The following is a 15,021-nucleotide window of genomic DNA, read 5'->3' on the forward strand; positions in this document are numbered from 1 at the left end:
GATTGAAGAAATTATCCTGTTTTTCCTAATCATTTCATTTTTTCTGGGAAATAAAGAGTAACTGGGTATTTAATAACTTCAAGATCCCAGGTGCTAGCTGGAAGATGGTATCATGCTCATGCCTGTAATGGTAGCTATTCAGGAGACTGAGATCTGAGGATTGCAGTTTGAAGTCAGCCTAGGCAGGAAAGTCCATGAGACTCTTAAGGCCAATTAGCCACTAGAAAACCAGAAGTGGTACTGTGGCTCAAAGTGGTAGGGCACTAAAAAAGCTCAGGAACAGTGTCCAGGCACTGAGTTCAAGCCCCGTGACTGATTAAAAAGAATAAAAGAAAGAAAAGAGATCGTAGGTGCTGATGTAAAAGAATGTGATCAAAGTGCTGATGTGAACAGAGGATTCCCACACTCTGCCAACAACATATCCGCATGCCTAGTATAGCGACATCTAGAGACTGCTCTCACTTCCTGCTCCAAGCAGTGGCCAAATCCTCCTATTATATCTATGACTCCATCTTCACTGTTCAGCTACATCATCCTAGCATTTCTCCTTTTTCTCCTGGGTAATCCCAGCATAAAACACATGCTACTGTTGCTTTTCCCCCCCACTTAAAAAAAAATCAAACTAAGTTGACCCCACTTCTATTTGAGTTACCACCTCTCTCCTCTTTAGAGCAAAACTTCTCAAGAGTGGCCTATCCTTGTCTTTTATTTCTCTCTTCCTATTCTACGTTGAACCCACTCCAATCAGACCTTTGCTCTCACCACTCCATTCAAACTGCTCTCATTAAGGTCACTAATTACCTCCACATTACTAAAGCCAATCGTCAATTCTCAATGCTCATCTTATTTGACCTATCAGCATCTGTCACAATTCGTCTGGCAACACTTTCTTCACAAGGCTTGTCGACAGCCTGGAATCCTTCTACCTCACTGCTCACCCCTTCTTGGCCTTTGCTGCTCCTTCTAATCTCTCTACCCTTTTCTGTTAGGGTGCCCTAGTCTACCTTGGGTCTTATTCTTCTCCTCTGTTGACTTGCATTTAGAGTAAACAAACCTGCTATCTGTACTTGTATATCCTTTGTGGGTGTTGGCAGTTGTTTTGCAGAAGTATTAGCATATTCCTGTATTTCTCACTTGTCCCCTTCTTCAATTAACACCAGGCCACATAAAGGCTGGAGGATGCACTGTTTCTTCTCTGGGCTGCCACTTAGAGGCCCTCCAGGTTTCTCCTGTGCTTTAAGTTCTAGGGGGCCTAGTGTACAGAAGACTGACCTTCACACAAAAAGGAGTGACACACAACGGAGCAAATAACTTGGATCACATAAGCCTTCTGCAAAGATCATGGTCCTGCTTGTTTATTATTTTCCCATTTTCATCCTCCCATAGACCTCTCTATCAGAATTCTACCTTAGCCCGGACTGTTAATTACCAAGGACTAGAACTAACAACTGCTATACATACCGTTTGAAATTAGGAAATCAATAAGAGTCATAGTTAAGAAGCCTTTAAATTGTTAGCTATATAAAAAGAACCAGAAAAAATCTGGTAGCTTTTCTAAGACTACCTAATCAAATTTGCTTCAGACTGCTTCATCATTGTCACTAAAATCTACCTGATAACTTATGAGCATCTAAATTGTTGTTATTGATGAACAGTGTTGGCACCCACCTTATATTTTGAAGTATCCCAGTTGTGGACTATGCGTGCTGGGATGAGAAAGCTGTCATCCACGTGGCAGCTGCTGCAATAGTACCACCCACTGTAATTGCACACCTTGGCTTTTCCATTGGAAAGACCGATGGAACGCTGGCATCCTGTTCAATAAAGAAGAAAGAATCTGTGATTGCTACTGTACTCTGAGCACCACAGAACAAGGCTGTGCAACCCTCAAGTTACATGAAAGAATCTGCAGAGAACAGATGTACAGACATGTTCCCTACTTTCTAGCCTTGACAGTCTCCACCTTTTACCTCCTGGGGAATTAATGTTAACTGTCACACCTATTTGATCCCATTTCTGATCTCTTCTGATTCTATCCCTTCTACATATAGTTACCAGAGACACACTGTTCTACAAACCTACCTACCTTCCTTCCTTCTTTCATTTCTTTCTTTTTCTTTCCTTTGTTTTTTTCTTTTTCTTCTCTTCTTAGGAAGTATTGCACTAGACATTTTGCTGGGAGTTTTTTTGTTTTTTGTTTTTTTGCCAGTGCTGGGCTTGACTTCAGGGCCTGAGCACTGTCCTTAGACATTCCTCAAGGCTAGTGTTCTACCCTGAGCCACCGCACCACTTCTGGCTTTTTCTATGTATGTGGTACCGAGGAATTGAACCTGGGTCTTCGTGCATGCTAGGCAGGCACTCTACCACTAGGCCAAACTCCCGGCCCTGCTAGGAATTTTTGTATAGGTTCTTTGTCTAGTTCACCTAATACCTCTTTGAAAAAGGTATTATTTACTCTATTTTACTGATGACAAAAAAAAAAAAAGAAAGGCCGGGAGCATGGCCTAGTTGTAGAGTGCTTGCCTAGCATGCATGAAGCCCTGGGTTCAATTTCTCGCTATCACATACACAGAAAAAGCTGGGAGTGGTGCTGTGGCTGAAGTGGTAGAACACTAGACTGGAGAAAGCCCAAGTACAGTGCCTAGACTTTGAGCTCAAGCCCCAGGACTGGGGGGGAAAAAAAAAAAAGGCTGGACATTATGATGCAGCATTACGGTGTAATCCCAGAGGATGTGACAGAAGGATATGATGTGCTCAAGCCCAGCCTGGGATACAAAATGAGATTATCTTAAAAAAGTTAAATATGAGTATGTTATGTGAAATAAATCAATAAAAGGTGGGTTTGGGATTTGGTCCTAACTTCAATGCTTGAATGGTCCTAAAATCTGGTATGTAGTTTTCCTTTGCTTACAAAAATCATTGTAAGAAATTTGGCTTTGGACTGGCCCCATTCAACCCTCCAGCTTTTCCCTCCTAATACCTTGTAGTGTGACTATAACCTCTTTATGTTAGAGAACTAGCCACATCTCTCCCCAGATGAACAATGAGCATCCCACCCCCAGCCTCTACATTTTAGAGCACATTATTTCTCTGCTCTGCACTTCAGCAAATCTTGTCCATTACTTAAGAACACTTGTTGCTTGTAGCTGCAAATGATTGTTAATGCCCTTTTCATGTCCTAGGCAGTGCATGATTCTGTTAGCTCTTTCCTGGCATAGTCAAGGAACCTGGCAATGAACCTGGCCCTACCACAAAGAAACCATTGTTTTCCTTTAGATAGGAGATACTACTTTCTATAGATGCATATGGAAATTTTGTCACAAACATTCAAAAAAACAAAATTCTAACAGCTCCAGAAGAGGTGATCAAGAATATATACACATCCAGAAAATGTAAATACAGTTTTTTCTTTGTTGCTGTTTTTCTTTTCTTTTTGTCTTATTTATCTGACTTCAGGAGCGTAAGGGAAGACAGAGAAACAGGGAGACAAAGGATGAACAAATGCAGTAGTGATACTTTAGTAGACACTATGTTGAAAATGAGCTATATAACTTGTGGGTGGGCATGGGAGGAAAAAACTGGGAGAGAGGGAAGAGATGACATTGTCCAAAAAGAAATATACTCTTTATCTGACTTATATAACTGCAACTCTCCTGCATTTCACTTTTATAATAAGTTTAAAATATATATATATATATATATACAAACACACACACACACACAAACTAAAATCAGGCACCAATAGTTCATGCCTTTAATCCTAGCTATTCTGGAGACTGAGATATGAGGATCATAGTATAAACCTAGCCTGGGCTGTCTGAGACTCTTATCCCCAATAACCTACCAAAAATGACAGGTAGAACTATGGCTCAAGTGGTAGAGTGCTAGCCTTGAGAAAAAGAAGCTCAAGGACTGAACTTTGGCTCTGAGTTCAAATCCCAGAACTGGTATAAAAATAAACATCATCCTTATTCTGACCTTTGTGATCCATACCTTTCATTCTAGAAATCCTTCCATGCAACGTTTTTCACAGTTGGATTCCAGAACTAAGTCAATCAAATGGTCTGATACTACTCATGATGTAGGCATGAAACTGAATTGTTCTTTCAACAATAACAACAATGCTGATGACATAATGATCAGTGTTGTGTCCCACTATCATTACACAGGGTCCAAACACATTTATTGAACTATTAATCTAAGAAAATACTGATTCGCATGTACTCCATGAATGAAAATACCACAAAACTCAACAGAATTCCATCACAAATGAACTTGGTTAAGCAGTTTCATAGTGCCTTATTCATAAAGAAAATTAGATTATGTGTTTTTAAATATAAAAGGCACTGAAAAGCAATAACCCAATATGTTGGCATAGTGTTTTCAAAGACTTGATCCTCATGTGGATTTCTTTACCACTGAGTAGCAACAAAAACATAACATATTGGTTTTCAAGGCTGGCTGAGGAATGAGAAAAAAAAAATGTGTGAAAGAAGGAGGAACAAAACAAAGACAGACCATCACAGGCTCAGGGCTGTGAATGCAGGAATGGGAGGATGCATCCTATGCCTACTTGTTCTGACAGTCATTAGGTGAATGGTGGTGTACTTTCTGGGCTTTGCTAGTCGGACACACTATAAACTTTTGAGAAATATATATTTGACAGTCCTGGGGCTTGAACTCAGGGCTTGAGCACTTTTTGTTCAAGGCTAGCCACAGTCAAAAGGATAATAAACTATTATTTGGTGTATAAATACAGACATACAGACATTTCAATTTCCCATAGCTAATTTTTTTTAACCTAATCACCTGTCTTTTTTTTTTTTTTTTTTGCCAGTCCTGGGACTTGCACTCAGGGCATGGCACTGTCCTTGAGCTACTTTTGCTCAAGACTAGCACTGTACCACTTGAGACACAGCACCACTTCTACCTTATTCTGTGTATGTGGTACCAAGGAATCAAACTCAGAGCTTCAGTACTCTACCACCACGCCACATTCCCAGCCCCTGATCATCTATCTCTTGAGGCAGTCTACTTTTATCACTATCACTGTCAAAACCTTCAGCATGTATTCAAGCATGAACTGGAGACGACACTCTGTGGAAGCTGACATTTCCTAGACACTAGAATACTGCTGTTCCCCAAAATGAGTAGTCAAATTGAGTGAAACAAACATAAAAATGCTACTGTGCAGAATTCAATCCTTTCTAATGGCTTGAATCTTGCAAAACTTCAGGATCATCATTATGGTTAAAATTCTCAACATAACCCTCCCCCTAAATAAAATTGGTTATTTTAGCTTTGTCTGTTTCAAGTTTGGAAGTAAACATCAGTAGGGACCTGCTGTATATTTAATATATACATTTCTAAGTACTACTTAGCTTATCAGTCTATAACTTCAATGTCTATAAAATTTTCTGAAACTAAGTCAATATCAAAATGTATGTGTATACATCTTAAGAAATAACATAGCCTAAATATGTTTATGTTGGTTGCGTACACCAGCCCAAAGCTAGGGATTCAACCACAGGAGCTCATGGACTTTCACAAGTTTGTATAGGTCTCTGAGCGCATAAAAGAGAGAAAGGATAAGAGAAGGTGGCTGAAATTCATTCAGATTTTAGTTTAGACAAACATGGTAGCACAAAAACTACCTCTAGAGGCTAGGTAACTTAATCATCATACTGTATGGAAAACATGCTGTCCAACCCTCAGTGCTGAAATCATCCAGAAGTAGCTTTGAATAATCTATATGCAGTATGTACTCTAAGAGCTGCTTTGAACAAGCAATGGACCAAAAACCTGAGTCCTACAGTCAGGAAACGTAGACCTGCTCTTGCCCAGGGCACATTATATGCATAAGCCAAGATAAAAGGGTTAGCTTAAACTGGTGCATTTCCAAAATAATTGAGCATCAGAATATTTTGAAAATAACTGTGTAAAATGTGAATCCTAGCCAGATATGGTGGTTCACACCTATAATCCTAGCTACTCAAGAGGCTGAGATCTGATGATTCAGGTTCAAAGCCAACCCAGGCACTAAAGTCCCCGAGACTCTTTTTTTTTCTTTTGCCAGTCCTGGGTTTGAGCTCAGGGCCTGAGCACTGTCCTTGGACTTTCTCAAGGTTAGAGTTCTACCACTTGAGCCTCAGCACCACTTCTGGCTTTTTTCTATGTGGTAGTGAGGAATTGAACCCGGGTCTTCGTGCATGCTAGGCAAGCACTCTACCACTAGGCCAAACTCCCAGCCCTCCCTGAGACTCTTATCTCCAATTAACCACTAGAAAACCAGAAGTAGCTCTGTAGCTCCAGGGGTAGGGTGGTAGTCTTGAGCTGAAGAACTCAGGGACAGTGCCCAGGCCCAGAGTTCAAGCCCCACAACCAACCAAAAAAAAGTGAATCCTTCCCAAGATAATTTTGACTTGACTGAGTAAGGATAGAGAATAGGAATTCACATTTCTCTTTCTTTTTCTTTTTATGGTCAGTCATGGGGCCTGAACTCAAAGCACCCAGCTAAAAATTCACACTTCTAATGAGCATCACTTGCCAGGCTCCACTGAAGACTCTGATGGATAAGGTTTCTCCAAGCTCTAAAAGACTAACTCAGGTCAACCAAAGCATAAATGACTGCAGACTGTGCAGTGAAAGCAAAATTCTTGATTAAATACATAGTTTACTTTCTAGGCTTTGAACAAAAATGTCAAGTTTTTAGTCAGTTTCTAAAAACTGGCTGTGTAAACATAACCTGAGATTGTCTTACCAGTATTTTCCCAGAGTGTTTTTACCTCTACTGGAAAGTATTCTATTCAGCTTAGAAATACTTAAAATGTTCAACCCTGAAATCCAATGTATTTGTTTTTGAAAGAGCACAAGATGGTTGGGAAAGAAGATTAGATGCTAGTGGTCTGATGCAGATTCATTTAAGAAGTAGTATCTGCTCTTATAATTAATTGCAACATTTCCTTTACTATTAAACTAACAAATCATGGTCTAAAAATGTCAGACACATTCTCCTTTAAGATACAAAGTCTCAGATTTTACTTTATCATTTACGCTCTCAGTAGGGAGAAAAATGTGTGTTCTTAATAGTGACTGTTAAAAAGTACAGTTTTTGAAGGGTGCCAAAACTGGACTTTTAGGCAGGACATTATGTGGAGAAAAATAGAGCTACACAGTAGACAAAAAATAATTAACTGAAATAACTAATTAGGGCTTATTTACATATATTTTTATGCACTTTCAAACAGATTTTTTCAACAATGTTTCTAAGTTAAAGGGCATTAGCAGAAAGAAACACTCCACATGTTAGATCAAAGCAAATACATTCTTCCCAGTCTCTTTTTGAAACTTTTCAGTGTATTCAATTCATAAGAACAAAAAACTATCTCACAAGAGAACCCACTGGCCCTTTTTATTTATTTTTTTTATTGCTTCTCACCCCACTTCAAATCTTTAATGAACACATGCTCTGAAGAGTTTAGCTTCTCCTCTGATACACTTCTGGGAACAAATGTCACCATTTAACTGAAATCTTATTGCTGCATGTACAGTTCATTTCCCAAATGGTCTTTCAGTAAGACACCCAAAAGAATCTGTTGTTGGGATTGAAGCAGAAACTATGGCATAATTCTCCACACAAGTACCATCTTTCTTCCGACAAGTGCACCTAGTTAGCTAATTTGGCTGCAGTGTGTAGTTATTGAGGCTGAGATCCTGAATGGAAACCAACCATCTCTCCACTTCTTGGCCACCAACTCCAGTTACCTCCCCTGACCAGTGGTATCAGTCCACGAACATCAGAAGGAGGTGAGGTGACAAGGACTGAGGCTGGGCCCAGGTGAGACTCTCACACCCAGGACAGCAGGTATATACTACTTTTTAAATGTCATCAGCTACGACACTATTCCCAACTTTAAAAATAAGAATTTATGTTGGTTGTGGTGGCTCACACCTGTAATCCTACCTACTCAAGAGGCTGAGATCTGAGGATCAGGGTTCGAACCCAGCCAATGCACTAAAGACCATGAGACTCTTATCTCCAATTAACCACTAGGAAACTGGAAGCGGCTCTGTGGCTCAAGGGATAGGGTAACAGCCTTGAGCTGAAGAGCTCAGGGACAGCGCCCAGGCCAAGTTCAAGCCACATGCCCCACAAAAGAGAGAGGTGGGGGGAGAAGCAGGTTAGGAAAAAGAATGGGTAAAAGGGAAAAGAAAGAAAAGGAAGGGAAAGGAGGAAAGGATAGAAAGAGAAGGAAGGAAGGAAGGAAGGAAGGAAGGAAGGAAGGAAGGAAGGAAGGAAGGAAGGAAGGGGAAAAAAAAGAATGGCAAGACTAGGAGGGAAGTCAAATAATTTATCTTCCCTAGCTTATTGTTTCTTATCCCATTGTCTCATTAAATGTAGCAAATATATACTTTGAATATATACTTTCTAAAATGAAGCATTACATTTGATTTAAATTGAAAGTTGTCTATCCAGCCTGGAATTAGTAAACAACTAGGCAGTGTTTTAACAAAGGATTACCTTACAGAAAGCATAAGCAATTTGTGTGTGTGTGTGTGTGTGTGTGTGTGTGTGTGTGTGTGTGTGTGTGTGTATGTGTGTGTGATGGGGTTTGAACTCAGGGCCTTGTCCTTACTAAGCAGATACTCTACCACTTGAATCATCTCTGGACCCACAAGCAATTTTTTCAATGCAACTTTGATGTTCATTAAAGGAAGAGGAGGGAAATTAACTGGGGCCCAGATGTGCAGCTCCACAGCTGGAAGGTACTCAGCTGACTCCTTATTCATGTGTGATCTCAGTGAACAAGATGGAAATGAGGCTGGGGGATTCATTTAACTATAGTTTGAAACTAGTCCCAGCAGTAAAGTCCAAAAGATTCTACCTCAATTCCACTAGAAAACTAGAAGTGGCTCTGTGGATCAAAGCGGTAGAGTGCTAGCCTTAAACAAAAAGCTGGCTCAGAAACAGCACCTGGACCCTGAGTTCAGGCCCCACAACAGACAAAACAAAACCGGGGGAGAAATCCAAAACAATCAACTGTGTACACTTGTAACTGCTAAGATGAAAAGTATGGCACGTGTTGAGTGATTTTTTGTTGAAATTACATGGAGCCAACTTTGTATTTCAACAATTAAAACTTATTTTCTCCTTAAGATATGATGTCACTTGTTAGCTAGTTCTCTGCCCAGGAGATGAAAACATCCTGGATGGGAGAGAACATGCATGCTCAAATCCAATCTTGAGATGTACTCCCTGGCTACTTTCAAAGCTATACGGAAATTCACTTGCGTTCATCAGAAAAGAATCTGTGTTGGATAGGCCTCATTTTATGTTCACCTACAAATTTTTATAGCAGTGAGAGATTACATATGGGAAGTTGTCACTCCCTGCTGGCTGAAACTTTAACTCATAAAGCTTGGCTACACAGTCTGAGGGCTGACATACAATCAAAGGCATAAATCATACACAGAGGAAAACTGTTCCTACTGTGCAGACACACATTTGGATTAACTTGAGCTGGCACTTGTAGAATGGACTACAACTGCTGCTAGCACAACTAGGCCCTTAAGAATGCCACAGAAGTAAATAATTTCTCTGGGACAAAATGGACATATCTTTTAAGCACAGCAATGTGGCAAAATTTATGCTTGTGAAGGATTAGCTCAGTGCCCAGATGCAGTGAGAGTTCAATACCCATTTTAACTGGAGAGACATATGCCATCTCTGGAGCAAACTCATGTGTTGCTTGATGTTACTAGCAGGATTAAAGCAACCCAGGCAGATTCTGGTTGGAAAAATTCAGTCTGAATACTAATTGGCTTAATCATGCATGCTGTTAGGTAGGGTTTTTTTTGTTGTTGTTGTTGTTTGGTTTGGTTTTTTGCCAGTCCTGGGCTTAAGCTCAAGGCCTGGGCACTGTCCTTGGATTTTTCTCAAGGCTAGAGCTCTACCACTTGAGCCTCAGCACCACTTCCGGCTTTTTCTAAGTATGTGGTACTGAGGAATTGAACCCAGGTCTTCGTGTATGCTAGGCAAGCACTCTACCACTAGGCCAAACTCTGGGCCCTAGGTAGGGATTTCGTTCTTCAGTGACTAGCTAACCAGCTAAATTAGTTTTGACATGTGGAGTCTAGATTATTTGAATAGTGTTAAAGGCACAATAGTTAAGGAAGAGCTGAAGTGAATATCACATGTTAGGAAATTACTGCTGATCAAAAATACACACTTGCTAAATTCTACAATGTTTGTCTAATCTTGTGGAATGTTACCATTAGGATTATAAATTGTGTGAGATAAATTAATAAATACCAAGTAGATTCCAACTCGTGTTGAGAAGTGTCAAGATTTATTGGTCTTGCAGGTAAACCATGATTGAGAACCTAAAGTCAATATTTAGCCAAAATTTATCTTGAAAGGCAATAAATCTTGATTTTTGCTAAGGCGAGTAAGTAAATATGTGCACCACTCTTGAGATTCTGCTTTCCCATCTATTAAATTTGTACCCAACTTGTAAATGCAATGATCTGTGACAGGTTTTCATGGACAAAGATATGATTTGAGTTGTTCAGTTGCTTTTAAGTTTTCTTTTCCTTTTTTTTTTTTTTTTGGTAATTCTGGGGCTTTCCTCAAGTGCCTGAGCACTCACTGTCTTTAGGCTTCCCTCAAGCCTAGCACTCTACCATTTGATCCACAGCATCACTTCTGGCTTTTCTATGTATGTTGGTGTCGAGGAATTGAACCCGGGTCTTCGTGCATGCTAAGCAAGCACTCTACCACTAGGCCAAACTTCCAGTCCCACTTTTAAGTTTTCTTAATAAGATACTACAATAACAGTTTATGCACTCAATAATGAAATGTTTTAAATACAGCTTCTAATATATTTAAATCAATCTAAATATAGTATATTTAAATAAATCTAAATGTAGTATATTTGCCATCTTTGTTTTTTTAACAGCCGTGACTAGTTCTTTTCCCAAAGACTTTCAAGATAGTAGTAAACCACTTCAAAACTGAAATTACCAACAGTTAATAGGTAAATATTGCTACATGCCTAGCATTGTATTTTTTAAATCATCTCTTTATGGATGGGAAGATGAAAAGGACTAAAATTTTAAATAATTTACACAAACAACATAATTCAGTTAATTGGTAAACTTAGGCTAGAATCTACTAAGTCTGGCATTCCCTCTGAATATACTTAGTGAGAGAGGCAAGAGTACAAATACGTGTGGTTGAAAGCAAGCAGAAGACAATAGAAGATGGGCAAAGAAGGAAGCAAGCACACCAATCATGGAGCTAGAGGGAGGCTGTGCAGACATAGGAACGATTGAGTTGGACCTTAAAGAAAACAAAATTTTAGAAAAACCAAAAGTTAACAGCCAGGTGCTTGTGGCTCACATCTGTAAACCTAGCTACTCAGGAAGTTGAGATCTGAGGACTGCAGCAGGAAAGTCTGTGAGACTCATGTCCAGTTACCCACCAAAAAACCAGAAGTGGCAGTGCAGCTAAAGTGGTAGAGCACCAGCCCTGAGCTGAAGAACTCAGGGACAGTGCCCAGCCCCACAACAGACCAAAAAAAAAGAAAAAAAAAGAAAAAACAAAGGTCAAGAAAGGCTTAAAGCAGAAAAATGAGAGTATGTTTAGAGAAAAAAAAATCAAAAACATTATAATTGTCTGAGGCCTACTGTAAGCAGAGGAGTGGTGAGAAGAAACCTTGCAGTAATAAAGCAAAACTAAAACCCCAAATCACTAATGGTTAGAGTAAGGCAGAAAAACAGTGGCAATCTCAGCTTGGTAATTGTAAGAAAAAAAACTGGGCGGGGAGAGAGCCAGTTGGTAAGTTATTGCACCAATCTGAGTTGATTACGCAGCAGGCTGTGGGACAGTAAGGGGGACAGCGCTGGGTCCACATGTAAACTACTTGCAAGTGCCTAATGTGAGAGCATAGGAAAGGTAAAGTCAAAGGTGCCATGGCACTGTGTGCCCATGGTGATGAATGCATCACGTGAGCTCCTTGAACCCAAGGGAAAAGCAAACAGGGATAAATGCTGTTTGCTTATGATTTAAGGGGAGGAAAAAGTAGAAAAAATGTGAACTACCAAGTCAACTAATACCTTAAATCTCAGCTGATTGAGACTATTAATTACCATTTATTAACTCAGATATAGCTGTTGTAACTAAAAGCCTCTGATATATCTGATACGGGATGATGGCTGGTTCAGGTCCTGTTTCTATTACGAACTATTTTTACTTCAATCTAGCATGAATATACTGCAGTCTTACATCTAAAAGATCACACATTATGAAATCATTACCATGTATTTAGTATTTTACAAAGAAGTGAGGTAAAGCTGAGTGAAGAAAGAAGTAGAAGTAAGTAGTTTTGTTTTTGATATCCCACTGATATTTAACCAGGGTATAATGGAAATGCTGAGGGAGGATAAAGGACGCTATTAGCATCTAGTGGACAGAGAGGCCAGGGAAACTGCTAAACATCCACAACCAAGTTATCTGGTTCCAAATGTCAAAAACCATTGCTGAAAGCCCCTGTGACAGGTAAAACCAGATCCACATACTGACCCTATTAATCACTCTCCTCTGCCGTATGGCTGTCGCATGATGAGGGGGAAGAAAAACCTTTTCACCAGCTCTACTTTCTTAGCAGAATAAAATGATTCATGCTGCTCCGTTAGTTTAAAGAAGTGCCATGAAAGACAGGCCCCGTCCACACTGCACTGCTTGCTATCTTCCAGACAACCTGCTGGCAGCACCGGCTCCAAGCTTAGAGCTCTTTTCTTCACAAATTAATCCTTTTGGTGAAATCACTTGCCCACCAAGAACTCTTCCATGAAAAACAAGTGCAGAAACAAAAGAGCTCGGCTTTGCTGATTGCTTCCGACATAAAAGCTGCTAGCAATGGGAATAATGCTCCTTCTATCTGTTCTATCTTAAGTATGGGGATACCAGGTCTCCTTCTATGTTTCCCTACATCCCAGACAGAGAGCAGAGGCCAACCTCACGCTCCTTGCAAAAAGGTAAATACTAAGATGTGCTACTGGCAACTTGCAACTGAAAGCTTTGGGGATCTTATTGGGGTTCTTACTAAGGAAACTGTCTTTTGAGAATGTTCCTCTGAAATTAGTACTGAGCGATGTTGGAAGCTAAGACAAAAGGAAAAATCAGTAACACTAATGCTGCTTCAATTAAAACTTTTACATTTTGATCAGCACAATTGGTTTGACATTAAATTTAAGGGATTTTTTTTTTTGGGGGGGGGCAGTCCTGGGCTACAGCTCAGGGCCTGAGCACTGTCCTTGAACTTTCTCAAGGCTGGAACTCTACCACTTGCTTTTGCAATGTATGTGGTGCTAGGAAATTGAACCTGGGTCTTCATGCATGCTAGGCAAGCACTCTACCACTAGGCCAAACTCCCAGCCCTTAAGGGATTTTTCTTTTTAACCTTTTTCTTTTTCTTTTTTTTCTTTTGGTGCCAGAACTGGGGTATTGAACTCAGCCTAGCACTCTAACCACTGCACCATAGCTCCACTTCCTTAAACTTGATTTTTAAGAATATTTGAGCATCAAAGCTCAGGAATAATGCCCAGGCCCTCAGTTCAAGCCTAAGGAACAGGATTTGAGTCTCTCTGTCTCTCTGTCTCTCTGTCTGTCTCTCTCTCTCCCTCTCTCTCTCTCCCTCTCCCTCTCCCTCTTTTGTATCTGAAGGAAGTGCCTCGCTTATCTTATCCTAGACCCCAGCCTTAGTCCACATACTGCTATCTTATAGACAATCCAGTGGATGCTACAATTACATCCTTCCTACCCTGATTTGCTCAGGTATGTAACATTACAGAAAACCATCACTTGACTCCCCTCTACGATGCCTCAGTTACATCTCTATTATGATTGCCTGGAAAAGCCAACAATCTCCCATTGGCTTAGAAATTGTGATCCTCTTTTTGGTTTACCTGGAAGACAACCCGTCCCTCATCACTGTTTCTGGGATTTGAGTTTTCTTCCAGGTTGGATGTAGAAGTCTTTTCTTACATTCCAGCCAGTCTCTAGATCACCACAGTGTCTCACCAGGGTCCCCTCTGACTTCTCTTTCCTAGCACTCCCCATTCCTAACACCTCTCCTCTTTCCTTGTATTTTACCAGTATCTCATCTCTTTGAACTGTACAGTATCTTTAAAACACAATCTTTCCTCTTCTTTGCTAAAACCTTTGAAAAAATCCTGGCAGCATCTCTTAGAGTAATGTCTACTTGAGCTATTTTAGTAATGACAACAATTTGATAAAATTAAAGTCGTGAGAGTGAGTCCAAGCAGTACTAGGAACAGTCTCAAAGTGAAAAAGATTACTTTCATCAGCTTCCTGTACATCTACACTTGAATTTCTTCATTTTTATCCCAGACCAAATACTTTATGTCCTATAAGATCTGGAGACTACCCTGGATTACTGTCTTCCTTTACCCTTTTGTTTTATGCCTTCTAAGTTGGGTTTTTTCCCCCAATCTCTAAAAATATCTGCTTGTGACCATATTTTTTTTATTATTTTTTATTGTAATTAGTAAAAGGGTTACATGATTTTTGCCAGATAGAAGGTGCATTAATTCACATACATTGATATCCTTTCACATGTTGTGACCATATTTGAGGCTAATCTTTTAACTAAATATTTGGTATTTGAACACAGGCTGCTTACATCATATTATTTTCACATCGTAGGTCAGACACACACAAAAAGTACATGAGGAGGAACTACTATTCTCCATAGTCTTCACATTGCTGTTTGAAGGCATTTTCCTAGAGTAATAATCCCCAGATCTCTCCCCATCACTAACCTTCCTCATAGCTAGAGAAATGAGGTATGTGACTGCTGATTTTAGAAGGACTCCAGGCATGCTCAGCTTGGCCTCAGGAAGAATAGTCTGCTGTACTGACAAGAAATTACTTTTGACAATCTAGCTATTGTTAGGTGATTAATTGAGAGGTCAATTATATAATAAAAAATGTGATCT

The 15,021-nt window shown here is 39.9% G+C and overlaps 1 protein-coding gene across 2 annotated transcripts in view; it reads right to left on the bottom strand.

The window, feature by feature from the left end:
* Window positions 1–15,021, bottom strand: part of Plekhm3 (pleckstrin homology domain containing M3) — a 165,425-nt gene that overhangs the window by 105,241 nt on the left and 45,163 nt on the right. For both annotated transcript variants that reach the window (XM_090354699.1, XM_090354700.1), the window contains exon 4: window positions 1,669–1,814. In XM_090354699.1, coding sequence (XP_090210825.1) covers window positions 1,669–1,814 — 146 coding nt within the window. The remainder of the gene's footprint in view (window positions 1–1,668; window positions 1,815–15,021) is intronic.

Source organism: Megascapheus bottae, chromosome 21 (assembly GCF_031878675.1).
Source record: "Megascapheus bottae isolate mThoBot1 chromosome 21, mThoBot2.hap1, whole genome shotgun sequence".
NCBI lineage: Eukaryota > Metazoa > Chordata > Mammalia > Rodentia > Geomyidae > Megascapheus > Megascapheus bottae.